The sequence below is a fragment of the Lissotriton vulgaris genome, chromosome 10 (genome assembly GCF_964263255.1).
Source record: "Lissotriton vulgaris chromosome 10, aLisVul1.2, whole genome shotgun sequence".
In the NCBI taxonomy this organism is placed as follows: domain Eukaryota; kingdom Metazoa; phylum Chordata; class Amphibia; order Caudata; family Salamandridae; genus Lissotriton; species Lissotriton vulgaris.
In genome coordinates this window covers 629,753,753-629,775,192 of record NC_141698.1, presented here as the reverse complement: position 1 = coordinate 629,775,192, position 21,440 = coordinate 629,753,753, and the positions used below count along the sequence as shown (strand labels likewise).

General features: G+C 45.9%; 1 protein-coding gene across 1 annotated transcript in view; it reads right to left on the bottom strand.

Moving 5' to 3' along the window:
- GALNT11 (polypeptide N-acetylgalactosaminyltransferase 11) overlaps nt 1–21,440 on the bottom strand; it is a 305,478-nt gene that overhangs the window by 63,983 nt on the left and 220,055 nt on the right. Inside the window, exon 9 of the mRNA XM_086941470.1 lies at nt 14,932–15,150. Within this exon, the coding sequence (XP_086797596.1) occupies nt 14,932–15,150 (219 nt within the window). The remainder of the gene's footprint in view (nt 1–14,931; nt 15,151–21,440) is intronic.

Sequence of the window (21,440 nt, the reverse complement as noted above, 5' to 3'; positions counted from 1 at the left end):
GATGAGAACCCCAGCAGGTGTAGGAGATCCGCCGTAGCCTGGAGGTGGCTGACTACTGTCTGGGGCGAGCCCGCCTTCAACAACCAGTCGTCGAGGTAGGGGAAGACTGAGACCCCTAACCTGCGCAGATGAGCTGCGACCACCGCCATCACCTTTGTAAATACCCGTGGGGCGCTTGTAAGGCCGAAGGGGAGCACGGTGTACTGAAAGTGCTCGTGGCCAACCGTGAACCGCAGGTAGCGCCGGTGGGCCGGCAGGACGGGAATGTGGAAGTAAGCGTCCTGCAAGTCCAACGCTACCATCCAGTCTCCTGGGTCCAGGGCAGCTAAAACCTGAGCCAGTGTCAGCATCTTGAACTTCTCCTTCCGGAGGAAGCAGTTGACGTTCCGTAGGTCCAAGATAGGGCGTAGGCCCGCTTTGCCCTTCTTGGGTACCAGAAAGTAGTGGGAGTAGCAACCATACCCTACTTCTGGCGCTCGATGGCCCCCTTTGCCAAGAGGGCCATAACTTCCTCCTGCAGAAGTCGCAAATGATCCCCCGATACACGGTGGTTCTGCGGTGGCATGGCTGGACGAGTCGCCTGGAAGGGGAGGGAGTAGCCCCTTCGGGCAATCTGCAGCACCCACCTGTCCGACGTGACAGTGCGCCAGTGAAGGAGGTGATGGCGAACCCTGCCACCCACTGGCATCACATGGGCCTGAAAGCACGGACTAGGAGGGTTTTGAGGCGGATGCTGCGGGGGAAGGTGTGGACTGACCTCGCCGTTGTCCCCTACCGCCGCCACAGCGGTTTCCACGGCGGTTTCCACGGCCGCCACCATGTTGGGAATTACCCTGCGGAGCGTGGCTGGCAGCCCGTGTGGGTACACCCCTTCCATGGCCACGAAAGGAGTGAAAGTCAGCCGATTGCTGGCGTGGGGCCGAGAGGCCCAAGGACTTGGCCGTGGCCCTGGAGTCCTTAAAACATGGTCTGCCTTGTCGCCAAAAAGGCGACGGCCATCGAGCGGCATGTCCACCAGTGTGTTCTGGACATCGGCCGAGAAATTGGCGGACCTCAACCAGGCATGGCGTCTGACCGCCACCGTCGTTGCCATCGCTCTGCCAGTGAGTCGGTGGTATCTAGTCCACACCGGATCGAATATCTGGCTGCATCCCGACCTTCCACAAGGGCCTGGCCGAGTTTGGCCCGTACCTCCAACGGACTCTCTGGCAACACTTCCGCGACCGTATCCCACAGAGAGTGGGTGTAGCGGCCCAAGAGGTATGCGGTGTTGGAAGACTGCAGTCCCAGACTAAGGGAGGAGAAGATCTTTTTGCCATACTGCTCGTACCTCTTGGTTTCCCTGTCCGGCGGAGCCGACGGGAATGCGGTCTGGGAATTGGAGGCCTGGATGACCAGGCTCTCAGGGGTGGGGTGGGTGGACAGGAAACATGGGTCACCCGGGGCCGGGCGGTGGCGTTCCTATCTACGGGCAAACCCGTAGCGGGCTTGGACCAAGTGCCCAAAAGAACGTCAGTTAAGGCCTCGTTAAACGGCAGCAGAGGCCTTAACTGAGCATGACTGCGGCTTAAGGACCTCGGTGAGGAGGTTAGTCCTCAAGGCCGCGACGGGGAGCTCAAGGCTCAAGGCCTTGGCTGCCCTCATCAACACCACACTATAGGTTGCCCCCTCCACAAAGCCAGTGTCAGGCGAAGTGTCTAAACCACTGGCTTCCCCAAGGTCACCTGCCCAGTCCTCATAAGACTGGCACTCACGTGCCAGAGGGTCCTCAGACCCCTCTCAATCCTCCTCATTACCCATCACCTGGAACTCAGGGTCAGTAATGCATGGGGCCGGTTCATGGAAAGTGAACTCACCAAACGGCGTCTGAATCGGCGCTGAGCGGCGCCGGAACCGGGACGATGGAGGCGTCGGGGATGGCGCCGCCCGAGGACGGCGCCGGGGGTGACACCTGTGGGGTCGGCGCCAGGGAGGTCGTTAAGTCCGCCGGCGACGACCCGGATCCGGAATCGGATCCAGCGGGGCCCTGCGGCGCCGGCGGCGTCTGAGCCGAAGCACCCGACTGTCGGGCCGAAGCCCCCGAACCACTAGGACCCCCAGACGGGACCGCTGGGCCCGAAGGCGCCGCAGAACCAGGCGGGGGAGAGAGGGACCTCATGGCCATGAGGAACCGCTCGATCTCCCCCGTCGTCTCGTTAGGCCCAGGGACCGGAGGGTATGAAGCCGGACGCGACGCCTGCGACTCCGATGGAGCCGCGTGGGCGGTGCCACCTGAACCCCCCCCCCCCGGCCGCTTCGCGCGAGCGTCGGGGGGAGTCGGAAGAGCGATGACGTCTTTTCGACTTCTTGTGCTTACCTGACTACTTCGACCCAGAGGAGTGATGTCGACTCCCGGTGCTATGACGGCTCCGCTCCCGCAACCGGTCCCTCGACCTCTGTCCAGACCGGGACCTCTCTCGGCGCGGGGCCGACTGCTGGAGTTTGAGTCGCTTACGGGACAACTCCCGTCTAGCTTTCGAAGTAAGGGCCCGGCAGTCGAGGCAGGTCTTGTCGTGGTGGTCGACGCCGAGACAGTGGAGACTCCGACGGTGAGGATCCGTGACCGACAGCAGCCGGTCACAATCTTCACAGGGCTTGAAACCAGGCATCCCCATCGGCACCGATCGGAGTTGAAGACTCGAAAAGGAATAATCAAAAGATCAAAAAAGAGTTAGTCAAAAAGTGACTAAGGTACCACTTTTTCCGGATCTGCGCTGCTGGCGCGGAAAAAAGAAGAACTGACGTCAGCACGCGGAGGCGGCGTCTAAGTACTCCGACGACGTCATCACGGCGCCCACGACGCCGACGACGGACGCGGAGCCGCAGATGACGCCGTGCAAGGGTACTGCTACGCAAAAATTTCCGGATCCAGTCTGACGCCTGGAGATATTCTAAGGCAAGGAATCTATCACTAACGTGTCTCTTTCAGATTGAGTGAGCAGTCTGAATTGGTAGCGCTTCTGAACAGGTAGCCAGTGTAGTGCTACAAGGAGGGGTGTGATGTGTGCACTGCAGGGGATGTTGCGGATTAGTCTTGCGCCGGCGCTCTGGGTGATCTGGGCGCTTTATAGGAGTGGATTTGTGATGCTGGCGTAGAGTGCATTACCGTGGTCTAGTCTGTTGGTGATGATGGGCCCAGGTGATTGTGCCTAAGTTGTCGATGGGGAGCCATTTGAATATCTTGCAGAGCATATATAGGATGACGAAACAGGATGAGGTGATGACGTTCACCTGTCTGACCATAATGGGTCTGTTGTCCAAGATGATACCCAGGTTTTTTACCGTTGTCAGTGGGGGTGGGTGCCAGGTCAGTTGGCCACCAGAAGGAGTCCCATGGAGAGCAAATCCATCTTGTCCATGCTACAGTGGAACAGGCCAGCCTGAAATTCCAGGTCAAGTCCTACTTGAACGAAAGCATAAGCAACTCAGGAAATGTTTTGTCCTCATTAGGGTTCATCAGCCAGCTATAGCTTGCTTTCATTAGCAGTGTGTGCATGGGACCCACGTCTGGGCATACCTGTCACACTTAGGGCAACAAAACAAGTTGATGGATGGAATACTTGAATTAATCTCAGCCACTCACTACTGCTCGGGCCGCATCCCAATCCATAATTTTTTTACTCCGCATGCCACTTCAGTTTTGACCTAGCCATATGCAAATCAGTTTTGAACCAGCTCCAATGGGAACAGTCCAGCCACAACCGCGAGGCCAGCTCCTACCTGAATGGGAACACAAGCAACCCAGTACCGATTTTGTCCCTTATTAGTGCTCATCAGCCAGGTATAGCTTGGTCCCAGTGGCTTAGTGAACAATGGACAAAGTGGAATCCACTCGAGGTGGTAGTGATCCCTGAAGTGATAGGGAAACACACAGTGTTGTTTAAATGCCCCTCACACACCAACAGGCCCCTTGGTGTCATGCTTCATCATCGGGGCCTTCGCACCCCTCTACGGGATGCGGCGTGCTACGACTCGCGGATACGCAGGAGCACTTTGAAGTGAACTATGTGTGGGGGTGTGTGTATAGAACCAAGGTGTGAGTGAGGTGAGGTGAAAAAAAGTGAAAGGATAAAAAATACCTGGCACGTGGGAGGAATTTTTTTTTTAATTTAATCCCCGGCTGGTATTATTAAAAGAAGTGCAGGGCGTGGTTAGGTAGATACGAGTTAAGGTATCGAAAACCACTATAAAAGTGTCAACATGTTTCGGAGGTCACAGCCTCCTTCTTCAGGACAAGGGTTATGCACTTACCCTCCCCTTACTCACATGCAGAATGTAAAAGTGTATTAAAAATTTACAAAATTACCACAATGTGTAATATTCCTAACAGTGTTTTTAGTGTTAGCGAATGCAGTTGCGCCCAGTTGGCGAAAGAACCTGCAAAAAGAAATGCATAGATAAATACATGCAAATGTCACAAATAAATCAATGGAGAAGAAGAAAACCTTCTCTGAGTATCACCAGGTCATACCAAAAATAATGGGACCCTGTGAAGAAAAGAAAAGACACAAATGGACATAACAATACTGACACACACATATACAAAACACAGAATTACTCTCTGCTCTGATGGAAAGAGAGCACATAATAAGAAGGAGAAAGTCTTACTTAGAGTTCTAAAGTGTAAGACCTCATGAGCCTAAGCGTATATTGGGGATCCTTCCTTCCTGCTCAGAAAAGACCTAAAACAACATTAATGAACGAGGTTCAGTTGGAAAAAGGCAAGGTATTGTATCTACCAGACTGGTGGAAAAAGCTCGTCTTTGTCACCCATAAACTCACGGTTACTGCACTGGCAATTCGCCTGCCTTCCCTCAACGCGGCTCCGATGAAGTGAGCCTGTGTAGCGTCAGGGCCCTTATATACACTGTCCCTCACGGTAATTGGTGATGGTTAATTTGTTAATAAGGATCGGTATATGCCCAAATACGGAGATCGCAATCACCTGAGGTCCGATGTTGCGCTCCTGTGGAACACTAAAGGCGCGCATGCGCATAACAGCCTGTCTAATACGCATGCGAGGTCAAAAAAGGCGACCACGCATGCGTGGAGCAGAGGCGCTACAAATAATAACGCGGAGGCCAAGAAAGGAACAATGCCTCCGCCTTGTTTAAAAGAGCGTGTACTCCTAGGCTGAACTGGGTTCATAAACGGGCAAAAATTATTATTCTAATATGGAGGAACAACAACATATGCCATTGACTCGATATTTGTTTAGTACAATACTATGAATTAGAAGCGTGTACTGTACAATAGTGCCTTTGCCCCTATAAATATCTAAAAAGGGGCTCAAGTTATCTATTAGATTTCAAAATGAAAAAAAATAGAATTAACGCACAGATGAGTCTCAGTTACAGGGCACAGATGAGTCTCAGTTACAGGGCATGGAGGCCATGTGCACGTAGTGAGGTGATGGCAGTATGACCTAATAGACCAAAAGCATCATGATTTAGGATATGAACAACGTAATGTTTCAGAGACAGTTATTATCTCAAGAGGCTCCACGGAATGGAGTCATTAAGCCCCGTTGTGTCAGTTCCCAACCTGAACACCCACCGTTGTTCTTTTTCCAAGAGGCCCACCTCTGAGGGTAATTGTTCAATAACCGTCCACTGCAGCTCATTCACACAGTGTTGGTGTTCGATAATGTGGGTTGACATTTTGGTAGTGAGTTTCTTACATCTGATGTTACTTTTGTGTTCATTTATTCTCACTTTAACAGGTCTTGTTGTCATACCAACGTATTCTTTTCCACAGGGGCACGTGATCAGATATACAACGTTCTTGCTGTTGCAATTTGTGAACACACGTTGCTCCCATTGTGTCCCATTTGAGAAGGTCAAGGTCAGGCTTTTTTTAGTGAGGTGGCAGTTGTTACAGTTACCACATGGATAGTGACCATGTATGCCCTGAAGTCTTATTTGATCATTTTTCGTGGGGGGGGGGGGTTTTGTGTGGACAAGCATGTCTCTCAAGTTCCTGCCCCTTCTATGGGCAAACAATGGCTTCTCCAAAGATAGACCGCTACTCGTCAGAGTGCGCCAGTGTTTGTTCACCAACTTGGTCACTTGTTTGGTGACTGGACTATATGTGGTGACACATACTGTTCTTTTTTCGGCTTCCTCCCTCCGAGGGTTGTCCTCTAGGAGGGCCTCACGGTTGTTATTCCTGGCCCTTTTTGATGCTTTTCTGATAACAGTTTCCGGGTATTTCCTTTGTCTCAGTTTTATACTTAGATCCTTAGCCTGAGATTTATACTTAGCAATGTCACTGCAGTTCCGCCGAAGACGCAGGAACTGTCCATAGGGAAGGTTCTCCCTCAGATGACGTGGGTGGAAGCTGTCAAATCTGAGGAGGCAGTTCCTGGCCGTTGTTTGAAATGTGTTTCAGTTTTGAGGGTTCCTGCTTCATAATAGATGTTTAAATCCAAAAAGACCATGCTTTGGTTAGACACCTGATGAGTAAATTTTAAGGCGGCATTCTGGTTGTTAAGCCAAACGGTAAAGTCAGTTACCGTAGTCATATCTCCTTCCCAGATGACCAAAATGTCGTCTATATATCTCCGCCAGGTACGAATCCTCGTCCTGTATGGGTTGTCTGGGTGGAGGATTCTTGTGGACTCGAGGTGATGGACATATAGTCCGGCCAAGCTCGGGGCAAAAGTACTGCCCATACTGGTCCCATGTTTCTGCCAGAAGAGGGTGCCCTCATACTCAAAAATCTTTTTGGTAAGGACCAATGAGATGCATTCAAGTACTACATTTCGTGGGGTATGGTATTCCCAGTTTTTAGAGTGTAGTACCTCCTCAATGATTTGTAAAGTCTCTTCGTGTGGGAGGCTCGTATAGAGACTCTCCACATCAAGACTGAGGAGCATCTGGGAGCTGGGATCGAAAGTCTGGTTATTCAACAATTGGAGTACTGCCTTTGTGTCCTTCAAATATGTGTCAGTGGCCTGCACAATTGGTCTAAGAAAGGCATCCGCAAATTTGGACAATGGTTCCAGAATAGATGAGATGCCAGAAACAATGGGGCGACCGGGAGGATTATCAAGGTTTTTGTGCACCTTGGGTATGGTGTAAAAATATGGAGTCCGTGGATTCTTTTGTATCAGAAACTCAGACTCCTTCTTGGTAATCCAATCATGGGTAAGTGCCTCTTCCACCATGCCTCCTATCTGAACTCTCAGTGATTCAGTTGGATCTTCAGTGAGGATCTGATAGTTCCTATTGTCAGAAAGGAGCCTCCTGCATTCTTTATCATAGGCTAAGGTGGTTTGGATAACTATTGCCCCCCCCTTGTCCGCGGGTTTTATGATCAGGTTCTTATTCATCCTCAATTCCTTAATGGCCTCACTTTCCATTCTTGACATGTTCTGAAAAACTTCTGTTTATTTTCTAGACATTTTAATTCTTGCATTACGGCTTTTTCGAAGGCCAGAACCTCAACCGGGAGTTGATTATCGAATGGTGTAAAAGTTGATCTCGGTTTTAAACCGGTGTCTGAGGTCTCTGCGGATGGCTCCTTATCTTTGAAAAAAGCCCGCAGTTTAATAGTTCTAATAAACTCCTGCATTTCTTTGTGCAATAAGAAAATGTCTGTTTTGTTCATGGGGACATATCCTAGGCCTTTGTTCAGTACCTTCCTCTGTAAATCAGTGAGGGGCCAGGGAGTTATGTTAATAACTAGGTCCCCCTGTTGCTCGATGACGCCTGATTCGCCGTCATGCTCCTCGTTACTACCCGTGGGTCTGCCTCCTCTGCGGGTTGCCAATTGACGTTGTTGCCCTTCTTGTTCCGCCCTCTGCGGGATCCTTGGCCCCAGGATAAAAAAGGCTGTTGGTTCTGGGGAGCACTGGTTTGATCCGGAACCCATTGTGGGTACATTTGTCCCATTTGTGGTGGTACAAACTGGTACTGTGGGAATTGGAAAGGCGGCTGGTAAGGGTTAAATTGAGGTCCTTGGAAACCTCGCCAGCCTCTCTGGCGTGGAAATTGGGCCCTTTGCTGTCGGAACCCTCCCCTTTGCTTTCTTTGTTGAAAACCTCCTGACTTATTGCTTGAGTTACTGCTATCAGAGTTGACACTGTCAGTATCACTTGAATTATCCTTCATAACGTAGTCAGCTCGGGTGTAGGGGTAGGCTCTCTCAGGGGTAAAGCGATCTTTATCTTTTTTGAATTTATTAAATTTGCTTTGTTTTAAGGTTGCCTCAAAATCCTTCATTTGTTGATTTAGCTCCTCAAGGCCTTTTTTCAAATCTGCAGGGGAAATGAAAGCTTTGAGCTGTACTTCCAGTCTTTGGATCTCAACTTTTAATTCCACTGACTTTCTTGCGGCAGTTTGAACTATGAGTACCAGCCAATCCCTGGTACAATGCCACGAGATGAGTGACCATGCCTTTTTAAAAACGAGGTCATCTTGGAAAATAAACGGTTCTGTTTTGACTAGTAAGCCTTGCGGAGCCATCTTGCTTCGTAAATACTCCCTCATTAGTAAGCCATGAAGGGCTGTCCTAATTTGGGTTTTCCGGACATTCATTAATTCATCCCAATCTGCTACAGCAGGGCCAGGGTCACTGTTACTAAGGCCTTCAAAGGGTTTGTCATCAGCCAGAATACGGTCGATGTCATCTTCGCTAAAGGTCAATCCATGTTCATCCTCCATATTGTTAGGTGAGGAGAGCAGGAAGGTTTTGAAACTAAAGTGTTTTGTATGTGTGTCTGGGTACGTCCAAAAGTGGAAATAAAGATAGGAAGGGGCTCCCACAGCTGTGCGCTGTCAATACACGAATTGTAACAGAAGGGGGGAGAGAGAGAGAGTCAGTGGATTCAGTCTCCCTAAATGTATAAATAAACAAAGTGGAATCCACTCGAGGTGGTAGTGATCCCTGAAGTGATAGGGAAACACACAGTGTTGTTTAAATGCCCCTCACACACCAACAGGCCCCTTGGTGTCATGCTTCATCACCGGGGCCTTGGCACCCCTCTACGGGATGCGGCGTGCTACGACTCGCGGATACGCAGGAGCACTTTGAAGTGAACTATGTGTGGGGGTGTGTGTATAGAACCAAGGTGCGAGTGAGGTGAGGTGAAAAAAAGTGAAAGGATAAAAAATACCTGGCACGTGGGAGGAACATTTTTTTTAGGGGGACCTAGTTATTAACATAACTCCCTGGCCCCTCACTGATTTACAGAGGGAGGTACTGAACAAAGGCCTAGGATATGTCCCCACGAACAAGCAGACATTTTCTTATTGCACAAAGAAATGCAGGAGTTTATTAGAACTATTAAACTGCAGGCTTTTTTCAAAGATAAGGAGCCATCCGCAGAGACCTCAGACACCGGTTTAAAACCGAGATCAACTTTTACACCATTGGATAATCAACTCCCGGTTGAGGTTCTGGCCTTCGAAAAAGCCGTAATGCAAGAATTAAAATGTCTAGAAAATAAACAGAAGGTTTTTCAGAACATGTCAAGAATGGAAAGTGAGGCCATTAAGGAATTGAGGATGAATAAGAACCTGATCATAAAACCCGCGGACAAGGGTGGGGCAATAGTTATCCAAACCACCTTAGCCTATGATAAAGAATGCAGGAGGCTCCTTTCTGACAATAGGAACTATCAGATCCTCACTGAAGATCCAACTGAATCACTGAGAGTTCAGATAGGAGGCATGGTGGAAGAGGCACTTACCCATGATTGGATTACCAAGAAGGAGTCGGAGTTTCTGATACAAAAGAATCCACGGACTCCATATTTTTACACCATACCCAAGGTGCACAAAAACCTTGATAATCCTCCCGGTCGCCCCATTGTTTCTGGCATCTCATCTATTCTGGAACCATTGTCCAAATTTGCGGATGCCTTTCTTAGACCAATTGTGCAGGCCACTGACACATATTTGAAGGACACAAAGGCAGTACTCCAATTGTTGAATAACCAGACTTTCGATCCCAGCTCCCAGATGCTCCTCAGTCTTGATGTGGAGAGTCTCTATACGAGCCTCCCACACGAAGAGACTTTACAAATCATTGAGGAGGTACTACACTCTAAAAACTGGGAATACCATACCCCACGAAATGTAGTACTTGAATGCATCTCATTGGTCCTTACCAAAAAATTTTTTGAGTATGAGGGCACCCTCTTCTGGCAGAAACATGGGACCAGTATGGGCAGTACTTTTGCCCCGAGCTTGGCCGGACTATATGTCCATCACCTCGAGTCCACAAGAATCCTCCACCCAGACAACCCATACAGGACGAGGATTCGTACCTGGCGGAGATATATAGACGACATTTTGGTCATCTGGGAAGGAGATATGACTACGGTAACTGACTTTACCGTTTGGCTTAACAACCAGAATGCCTTCTTAAAATTTACTCATCAGGTGTCTAACCAAAGCATGGTCTTTTTGGATTTAAACATCTATTATGAAGCAGGAGCCCTCAAAACTGAAACACATTTCAAACAACGGCCAGGAACTGCCTCCTCAGATTTGACAGCTTCCACCCACGTCATCTGAGGGAGAACCTTCCCTATGGACAGTTCCTGCGTCTTCGGCGGAACTGCAGTGACATTGCTAAGTATAAATCTCAGGCTAAGGATCTAAGTATAAAACTGAGACAGAGGAAATACCCGGAAACTGTTATCAGAAAAGCATCAAAAAGGGCCAGGAATAACAACCGTGAGGCCCTCCTAGAGGACAACCCTCGGAGGGAGGAAGCCGAAAAAAGAACAGTATGTGTCACCACATATAGTCCAGTCACCAACCAAGTGACCAAGTTGGTGAACAAACACTGGCGCACTCTGACGAGTAGCGGTCTATCTTTGGAGAAGCCATTGTTTGCCCATAGAAGGGGCAGGAACTTGAGAGACATGCTTGTCCACACAAGACCCCCCCCCCCCCCACGAAAAATGATCAAATAAGACTTCAGGGCATACATGGTCACTATCCATGTGGTAACTGTAACAACTGCCACCTCACTAAAAAAAGCCTGACCTTGACCTTCTCAACTGGGACACAATGGGAGCAACGTGTGTTCACAAATTGCAACAGCAAGAACGTTGTATATCTGATCACGTGCCCCTGTGGAAAAGAATACGTTGGTATGACAACAAGACCTGTTAAAGTGAGAATAAATGAACACAAAAGTAACATCAGATGTAAGAAACTCACTACCAAAATGTCAACCCACTTTATCGAACACCAACACTGTGTGAATGAGCTGCAGTGGACGGTTATTGAACAATTACCCTCAGAGGTGGGCCTCTTGGAAAAAGAACAACGGTGGGTGTTCAGGTTGGGAACTGACACAACGGGGCTTAATGACTCCATTCCGTGGAGCCTCTTGAGATAATAACTGTCTCTGAAACATTACGTTGTCCATATCCTAAATCATGATGCTTTTGGTCTATTAGGTCATACTGCCATCACCTCACTACGTGCACATGGCCTCCATGCCCTGTAACTGAGACTCATCTGTGCCCTGTAACTGAGACTCATCTGTGCGTTAATTCTATCTGTTTTTTTCATTTTGAAATCTAATAGATAACTTGAGCCCCTTTTTAGATATTTATAGGGGCAAAGGCACTATTGTACAGTACACGCTTCTAATTCATAGTATTGTACTAAACAAATATCGAGTCAATGGCATATGTTGTTGTTCCTCCATATTAGAATAATAATTTTTGCCCGTTTATGAACCCAGTTCAGCCTAGGAGTACACGCTCTTTTAAACAAGGCGGAGGCATTGTTCCTCCTTGGCCTCCACGTTATCATTTGTAGCGCCTCTGCTCCACGCATGCGCGGTCGCCTTTTTTGACCGCGCATGCGTATTAGACAGGCTGTTATGCGCATGCGCGCCTTTAGTGTTCCACAGGAGCGCAACACCGGACCTCAGGTGATTGCGATCTCCGTATTTGGGCATATACCGATCCTTATTAACTAATTAACCATCACCAATTACCGTGAGGGACAGTGTATATAAGGGCCCTGACGCTACAAAGGCTCACTTCATCGGAGCCGCGTTGAGGGAAGGCAGGCGAATTGCCAGTGCAGTAACCGTGAGTTTATGGGTGACAAAGACGAGCTTTTTCCACCAGTCTGGTAGATACAATACCTTGCCTTTTTCCAACTGAACCTCGTTCATTAATGTTGTTTTAGGTCTTTTCTGAGCAGGAAGGAAGGATCCCCAATATACGCTTAGGCTCATGAGGTCTTACACTTTAGAACTCTAAGTAAGACTTTCTCCTTCTTATTATGTGCTCTCTTTCCATCAGAGCAGAGAGTAATTCTGTGTTTTGTATATGTGTGTGTCAGTATTGTTATGTCCATTTGTGTCTTTTCTTTTCTTCACAGGGTCCCATTATTTTTGGTATGACCTGGTGATACTCAGAGAAGGTTTTCTTCTTTTCCATTGATTTATTTGTGACATTTGCATGTATTTATCTATGCATTTCTTTTTGCAGGTTCTTTCGCCAACTGGGCGCAACTGCATTCGCTAACACTAAAAACACTGTTAGGAATATTACACATTGTGGTAATTTTGTAAATTTTTAATACACTTTTACATTCTGCATGTGAGTAAGGGGAGGGTAAGTGCATAACCCTTGTCCTGAAGAAGGAGGCTGTGACCTCCGAAACATGTTGACACTTTTATAGTGGTTTTCGATACCTTAACTCGTATCTACCTAACCACGCCCTGCACTTTTTAATAATACCAGCCAGGGATTAAATTAAAAAAAAATTTCCTCCCACGTGCCAGGTATTTTTTATCCTTTCACTTTTTTTCACCTCACCTCACTCACACCTTGGTTCTATACACACACCCCCACACATAGTTCACTTCAAAGTGCTCCTGCGTATCCGCGAGTCGTAGCACGCCGCATCCCGTAGAGGGGTGCGAAGGCCCCGATGATGAAGCATGACACCAAGGGGCCTGTTGGTGTGTGAGGGGCATTTAAACAACACTGTGTGTTTCCCTATCACTTCAGGGATCACTACCACCTCGAGTGGATTCCACTTTGTTTATTTATACATTTAGGGAGACTGAATCCACTGACTCTCTCTCTCTCCCCCCTTCTGTTACAATTAGTGAACAATGGACCCATGTCTAAGTATAACCGTCACACTTACGCCAACAAAAACAAGTTGATGGATGGAAGGCTTGAATTAACTTCTGCCAATGGCAATCGCTAGTGTCACATTGCAATCTGTAGTTTTTCGCACACTATGCCACCTTAGATTGGACCCAGCCATAGGCAAATTAGTCTTGACTCTGCTTCAATGGAAGAGCCCAGCCCGATTTGCCACGCTAGGTCCACTTTGAACCAGAACACAATCATCCTAGGACCGGTTTTGCCCTTTTTAGGGCTCATCAACTATGTATAGCTTGGTTTCAGTGGCACAGTGAGCAGGGAAAATGTATCAATTTCAGAACAATTAACAAAAGTAGTCAAAGAAGTACGACAATGCCATCCCACCGCAACTAATATACTTTGCAAGGCTTCAAAGCAAACTCATAAATTTTTCACTCCCAGGTGGCACCTTCCCATGAACATTAAAAACAGGACAGATAACTGAATTGTTCAACAAAATGTTAGTATATACAAATAAACTCCCAAATTTTTGACCAGTCTTATTTATTTATATTATTTATAGTGCACACTATCACCATGCAGGCATCCTGGCGCTGGAACCTCATTCAGTCAAAGGAAAGACTGCCATTGTAAGAGAAAGATCAGTAAATGCTAACTGCACAGGAAAGAGGCCTGTTTTTATGGCTTTACTTAAGTACAATAGACCAACCGCAGATCTTAAAGTGGCTGGTAACTTATTCCAGAGCTGAGCCGCTCTTAAATCTGAAAACCTCCTGTAGCTTGGCAAAGTAATAAACAAATGTGTCTGAGCAGAGTAAGGCATTAATTGAAAATATCAGCCTCTGAGCACTATATCAATTTCCATTCCACAGAGTGAGCAGCATGGAACATTGAACATTCTTGACACTAGTCGTAGGTATGGTGTATGGATAGATTTTTCTAGGAGTGAAACATTGTCTCAAGTCTTTGCTCAGGGCTTCACATCTGCTGAACACTTCTGTAATTTTGGTTATCTAAACAATGGTTTTAGCTCTTACAAGGAGTATTCTCCTTGAGGACCACTGTACTTTCAGTTTGGTCAGGCTAACAGCACAAGACATCCTTCACCCATCTTTTTCTGATTTGTGGAAAGCACAATTACTCTTAGAGTAGTCTTTGGTGTGCCAGAGGCAGAGGCTTTGGCTATTTAAATTCAATGCTTCGAGGGAGATAGGTGTTGTATTTTGAAGTTATCTTTATTGGTGGTGGCCACATGTGAATTTATCTTGTTTGTTCACTGGGAGGTAGTGATAGTAGTAAGATTTTGCTTGGTTGTGCTCCTGGAATAAAGTCCTTTAATCACGGATGGTTGAGTGGCTCAGGCTCACTATGGTGAATGATTGGTGTGTGTTTCAGATAGAGGTTGTTGGTGTAATTAATGTTTGTCACTGGTGATGAAGTCTGTACATGAGTTTGAAATGTGTGATTTGTGATGACGAGATGGACATGAGTCAGGTGAATCATTCCATGCAGGATAGGTTGAAGGATCTTGGATAGTGCAAGCCAATGAGCACTTGCGGATCATAATCAGATGTCCATCTTTCTGGTACATGAGTTTGGCATACTGTTTGTGTCGTTAGTTATATTTGGTTCACTGATTTTTGCAAGCACAATGCAGAGAAAAATCATGCACTTAAAAATATGTCTAGAACACAATATACTTTATTATTGAGACGATTTTCACTGGGACAGGATCATAAATACTTTAAAGACCAAAGGAACCATTTTTCAGAAGAGGCAGATCCTGTGCTTACCCTTCCACGTTGCAGTATCTTTGGTTGTTTTGCCCCTTTGTTGACAAAAACAGGTTGCTGTGCTTTGGCATTGGGCCCAGATATTTGCATCTTTGGGTAGATATGATCTAAGTACCACTTAAAGGACCTGCAGTTCAATCTAGTTCTCAGTGCAAGGCGTTCACTTATATCTCCAAAATCCTTTCCTCGTAACTCAGGCCTCAGACTAAAATACTGCTCCTAAATGGAAAAGGAAAACCACATGTTAATTTAAGGGAAGGGCCCCTGTATACCAATGTCAGTGACGATATAATAGTGCACACTAAATACCCACCAACATAATCTTAAATCTTTACTGTCTGGTGTTATGTTTCAAGAAAGATTATTAGATCTTCAAAGTTTCAACAATGCAAACTAATCGAGTCACATTCCATTTAGCTCTGCAGTGCTCTGTTGTGCAGACAAGTGACGGGTCATAATGTCTGGGAGTACCTTGCCAAATTATTAATGGAGTTTTCCTTTGTACAAGGTTTGTGTATAATCAAAGATGCTCTTCTAACTCTTCAAGATACACAAAGCCTTTGCAGGTTGGTCTGTCCACAAGGTCGTACTAGCACTCCACACTTGGAAGGTATGGTTGTTTTAATACTATAGCGGGGTCGAAAATATGAACCTTCAATAATATTGCTTACCATTAAATTCTCATAGTAAATGTAAGGAAATACCTCTTTCTGCATGTTCACCCCCACATTTTTTGGACCGATGTTGCTGGTTTTTCAACTTTAAGAGTGCTCTGAGGCCTACCAGCCAGACCTCAGTGCCAGTGTTCTAACCCTATACAAAGTTATGTTGAATTGGATACACCCAATAGGCAAGCACTGATTGTGCCACCTTGCATGTGACCAGAGACAAAATGGGCTTTAGACTGCCACTACAGACTCACATAACTGTGTGACACTGACAGTTGGACTTTGCCATTACACCTTATGGCAAAGCCACCACTTCCCTTAAGTAATATATGCAAGTCTCCCGTAAGGAAGGCCTATGTGTCAGGGAGCTTCATATTACTAAGTAAGACACATTATTTTCAAGATGACTTAGCAGCATCACCTCCAAATAGTTTTTTTCCCGTGGAAAGGTTAGAAGCCCCATTGGTTAACACAGAGTTAAACAATTGTCACCCCAACTATAGGATTGGGTGGTAAAATACCGATTCAGTAAGGCCTGTGGGACTCAAAAAAGTCCCACCTACATTTCAAAATTACCGAATCGGTAAAAATACCGATTCAGTATTTTACCGATTCGGTAAATTTACCGATTCGGTAATTTTACCGAATCGGTAATATGTGCCTCCTACATGTAGAATAGCCATTTACCGGTCGGTAACGGCCGAATCGGCCGTTACAAGTCGGTAAATGCCTACCTACATCTGGCCCATAGTGGGGTATACCCAGGCCACAATGTTGTAAATGTGGTTTATAAACCACACTGAACAAAAATGAAGGATTGCTCCTTTTTGTAATCGGGGGTTTACTGAGAAATGATTTTGCTACTGAAGAGAAGGATGTGATATGAAAGAAAGCTGCCATTTTATGCTGTTTTACTTCTCACATTTCAAAGTTACTTTCTTGTATTTTTTATTCTGATGCAACTCTATACGATCTGGTGTGGCTCATCATCATTTTAGTAATACATATATATATCAAACAAACCAACAAGAGTGTGTATCAGCACTGTGAAAATGTATTACATTACTACTGGGGCTTAGCAAAGCTGAAAATGAAGATAGTTATTTTCCAATTCACAGAACACTAAGGTTGTTTAAAAAAAGGAATTTCCCTGCTGTTATACCATAAAATATGTTGTGACATCTTCAAATATAGCCCCACAAAAACAGATGGTACCACGATTATGTGATTTGTTGAATTGTGACCACCTTATAATACAAAAGAGATGATGCCAGAAAAATAAAAAAGGATCAATTATATACACTCTGAGCCAGATTCAAAACTCTTTCTGTAAATCTAAGGTCAGCAAATGGCAGAACCTGAATTGTATATTCAAGTTCTGCAGACGTTTATTTGCACTACAAGAGCCCAAAGAAACATTAATCACACACAAACTGAAGTTTAAGTACAGATTTGTTACTTATGTATTTCTATTGTTGGGAGAAGGAATGCTCCCCTACACAGTCTACTGCTGTGTTCCTCTACTATTAGTGACCAACTGCGAGTGACTGGCATCCTAGCTTTTGGATATTTGACCCCAGCCTCATAGTAATCAAGCGTAAGCATGCAGGCCTAGGTCTGTCCGTTGACTTAAGTACAGACTTGAGGGGAGTCCACGTTCACTCTGCTTAGAAGCAGTGGACTACCATCTGTCAGTGTGCTAGCCTCTAGTGTGGTGGGACCAGCATACTAGTGATTCTGTAGTCATGGCCAGACCTTTTTAGTTCTATCACATGAGAAGTGGCATACTGGTCCCCTTGTGTAAAGTTACATTTCTACAAGCTAAGCCTGGGTCCTTGGGCTAGCACTACAGCGCATGTGTACCTGTATTTATTTGTGTAGTCTATGCAATATATGCATAGTGTGTGTCTGAGCAAAGGCAGCCTATAGTTTCATTTTGGACGCCCCTGGATTGTTCATATGCACAAGATGGTGGGGAGGTTACTTCCGCCAATGGTGGAAGTCTATTGCTGACATTCCTGAGACAGGAGGGAAGGGACCTAGTCACCAAAGTGGCAGAAGAGGATATAGTGCTGACCTTAAAAATTTGATTATGTGCTTGGACTGCAGAGGGTTGCTTATTAGTCTTCTTGAGCAACGTCATTTGGTAGATGGTCGGGGTAAACGGTGGGACTGCACTCTATGTTGTTCAGGGTGTACAGTATCCTTTAGAGGAGGTCAAACTTTTGACCCTCTTTCTGATCCCTTATGGTGTGGCTGTGGACAATTAGGTGCAGGAACTCGCGCTTCCGTGTGTCTCTTTTGTGGATGCCCCTGCCTTGAGATGACACTGCTGTGAGAAGCATCACTCTACAAAAAGGCAGAGTCTGAAACTTAGCCTGACCCACACCAGTTCTGTGAAGACAGAAAATACACATCTACTATCCGCTCTACAAAACAAAAGGGGGAGCTGTTGCCTCAATTATTGTTCCAGTTCCAATTTCTCTCTGAATACATAGGGGCTGCTCCACATAGTACCCAGAGGACGGCTGTTCAACCAGATGAGGGCTTGACTGACAGCCAGCTTCTCAGAAGTGTTGAGACTTCATCTGGAGTCTGATCTTAATAAGAGCGGTCTCGGTCAGCAGTGACCCCTGCAGCTGAAGCTCGTTCGTCCTGAACTGTGGCCTCAGACCAGCAGTAGGCGTGGCAGACACTTGAAGGTCAAAATTACTATTATAACTCCAGTCCTAGAATACTACTAGGAATATCGCAGCTGAAGGCTGTCCATGAGAGACACCTGAGAACTTGCAGCACTTGCCAAAGTGTGCCCAAGCGGTTAGCCCCAATGAAACATGCTTGTCCATGACACTTGCTGAAATGTGCCAGAATGGAGAACTGCTGTTGGATCCCACGGCACTTACCCCAAGTGTGTCCGAGTGGTCTGCGCCACTGAAGAAGTGATTGCTACCAAGCTTGTGGCATTTGTAAAACTATGAAGATAGCCTGCGCCCCTGCTTGCAGCTGCCTCCTGTCTTTGCCGGATGGACCCGCATCTGCCCCACTGGCAGAGCCGAGGCTGGAGCATCTTTCCTGAGCAGAGGAAGGACAATCACTTACCCGTCCTGGGAGGATTCACAACAGGTGAGAAACCTAAGAGTAAAAGTCTAGCTGTACATGAGGGGCAGAAGCATTAAACCTATGCCCAACTGTAGAGAGAGAGGAGGTAGAAGGTGAGCACTGAAACTACCCCTGCCTGTGGTACAGTTGCCCCGCGTCAGGTGCTTTGAGTAGCTGCATATTGTAATGTACAGCATACGTTTTAAAGTACTTTTTATTTGATAAAAACAAGCATTGGGCTGGAGAATCAGCTACTATGTTGTTGAGTGTTTGTTGTGTGCTGAGCTTGCTGTACTCCCACACTAACCTCTCTGAGAAGGCTTGAGTGCTTCCCTTAGCTACCATTGACAGCCAAGGGCTGATGGAGTTGTACCTGGCCCAGTTTGCAAAGCAAATGACCCCAGCACCCATGGCTGAGGCCTAGTAGCGCCTGCTTGCCTCGTGGACCCCGAAGGGGCATGACTTCCGTTAAATATAAGTCTGCAGATTGAACTTACTAACACACAAAATCTTGTACGTATGAGGCAGGGCTGGAAACTTGTTTTTATTGGGGAGGTGCTAGTGGGCAGCTATTAGGAATGTCATGACAACCCACTAAGTGGTGACTGACTATTCACAAATGTGCCTGATGTTTATTGCACACATACCCTTAGGCTCTGATTTAGAGTAGGTTGGTCACACGAAGTCATTATTTGTGGAGGAAGTTCTATATTTGCCAAAGTAGATTTTGATGGTAAAACCTTCACCATCTAGTGTGCTGGAAGGCACTCTGCCAGCATGGATTCAGTACTTCCTCCACAAATCAGAATGTTTCTGTAGCATCAAAATCTAAGTCAGACACTCTGTGGTAAAACCCTCCTCCACCCCTCTTGCACCCACACTAAGATTTTGATGTGGGAAAAAGGGGTTTTCCCCCAGTAAAAGTATTTACTGTTAGCCTAGTGGAGAAAGTAAAATCATATAGGAATGCAAATTTCAACCACTATTCCTGTCATCTGACAGCCTAATGTAGACGGGAAGAACTCATGAAACAAATTAACAACTTGCTTAGATGTCCTGTACCTAAGAGGGTGTGAATCTCCAAAAGTCAGAAGTAATAAGAAGGTGTATTTATTTTCTGCATCTATATTCACGTAACCGTTCGTTTTATTTACTACCCTCCCCAGGTCTTACCCACTCAATCTAATAATGTTCTATGCAGAGTTGTCTTAGTGCTATGTAGAGTGTTTTATGTAGAAAGTTTCCCATCATACAATAGACACAAATACGATTAAAGCTACATTTCTAGTATGTTTCCCACTCTTCAAAAACTATTTGTAAATTAGACCATCTCTATTTAAAGTTACACGCCATCAACCAAGTAAAGACAGTGCATACCAACAGTTCACATCTCAGAAACAGGTATGTGGGATATGCGAAGTTTGTACAAGGCCTGCCAGATGATCAAAACCTGCTGATAAATCTGAACTGCATTAGAAAGGCAAAATAAGGGACCAAGATAGTGGATTGGAGTGTGGCATACAGTTATAGGAAAAGACGTGCAATACGACATTACGAAAGACATGAAATGTGAGATGCCCGGTCTTCAATCGAAAAAACACACATTTTGAAATCCCAACCAAATAGGACAGTGTGCCAATAGCAAAGTAAATGCTTACTAGCACACACAAACAGAAGAGGGCCACGAAAAGGAATGTTAACATGCCTAAATAAGATTTCTTGCAAAAGTAGATTGAATCAGGATAACTGGAAGGAGAGGAGTTTCAACTAAAATGAAATTTAGAGTAAGGTGACTGACCGGAACAGCATTGATAAAGGTTTTTTTAATTTATTTTTTAGAAAACCATGATCACTGATCTCATATAAACAACGGGCAGAGGATATTAGGATGGAGGACCCAGGGAACTGTTCTGCCACTGCAAGTCTGTCCTAAGGGATTGACTTTGGACATGAGAAGGGCTCCGAATGCAAAGTTCTAGCTGATACTGGACATAAACACTGGAATAGTACTACAGAAGGCAGAAAGTGTAATATACTGTGCTTTACCAGGAACCAAACCAGTGAACAGTGGATAGAGGGGAGATGATTACATTTCCAAAGATTTTAGCTCAGGATGGCAGCAAGATCGTTATTTCCCAGCCGAGCTGAACCACAGAGATTCTATCTAGAAAGGTGCTAGTATCTTAGCTCTTGGCATCCTCCACTCCAACTCTTTGAAAACCTTACTCGTTCTTCAAAATTTCAATGACAAATGATATATATGTGGCCCTTACATGCATAGATGTTACAGTAAAAGGCCTCTTTCTAAAAGGTTCACATTATTCTGCATATATGCACCAAAGCACAGAATCCCTAAATCATTCCTGCTAGCTACCTCATTTGGTGGTCTTTTGCGCTAGGATTCTGAAGCTTCCCGAACACATTGCGAGATTCTCAGCTGCACAATGCTAGATAACAGTTTATGTTTAGTGACACATTTTTCAGGATGGAAATGAAGTTCTGTAACTTAAGTAGGATATTAAATAGATGAGCTCAGCACCTTGCAAAAAAGTGAAGATTTTATAAAAAAGCAAACTATATCAAGTGGATAAAAATTAATACATTTATCAGCAAAAAGCAAGTCACTTTTGAGAGAAAAAAAAAAAAAGAACAGCACAAAACCATTCCAGGAAAAACTTTTGGCCCAAGAGTAATTTCAAAGCCATTCCTTTTAACAGAGACAGCCACAGATCAGCTTCGAGC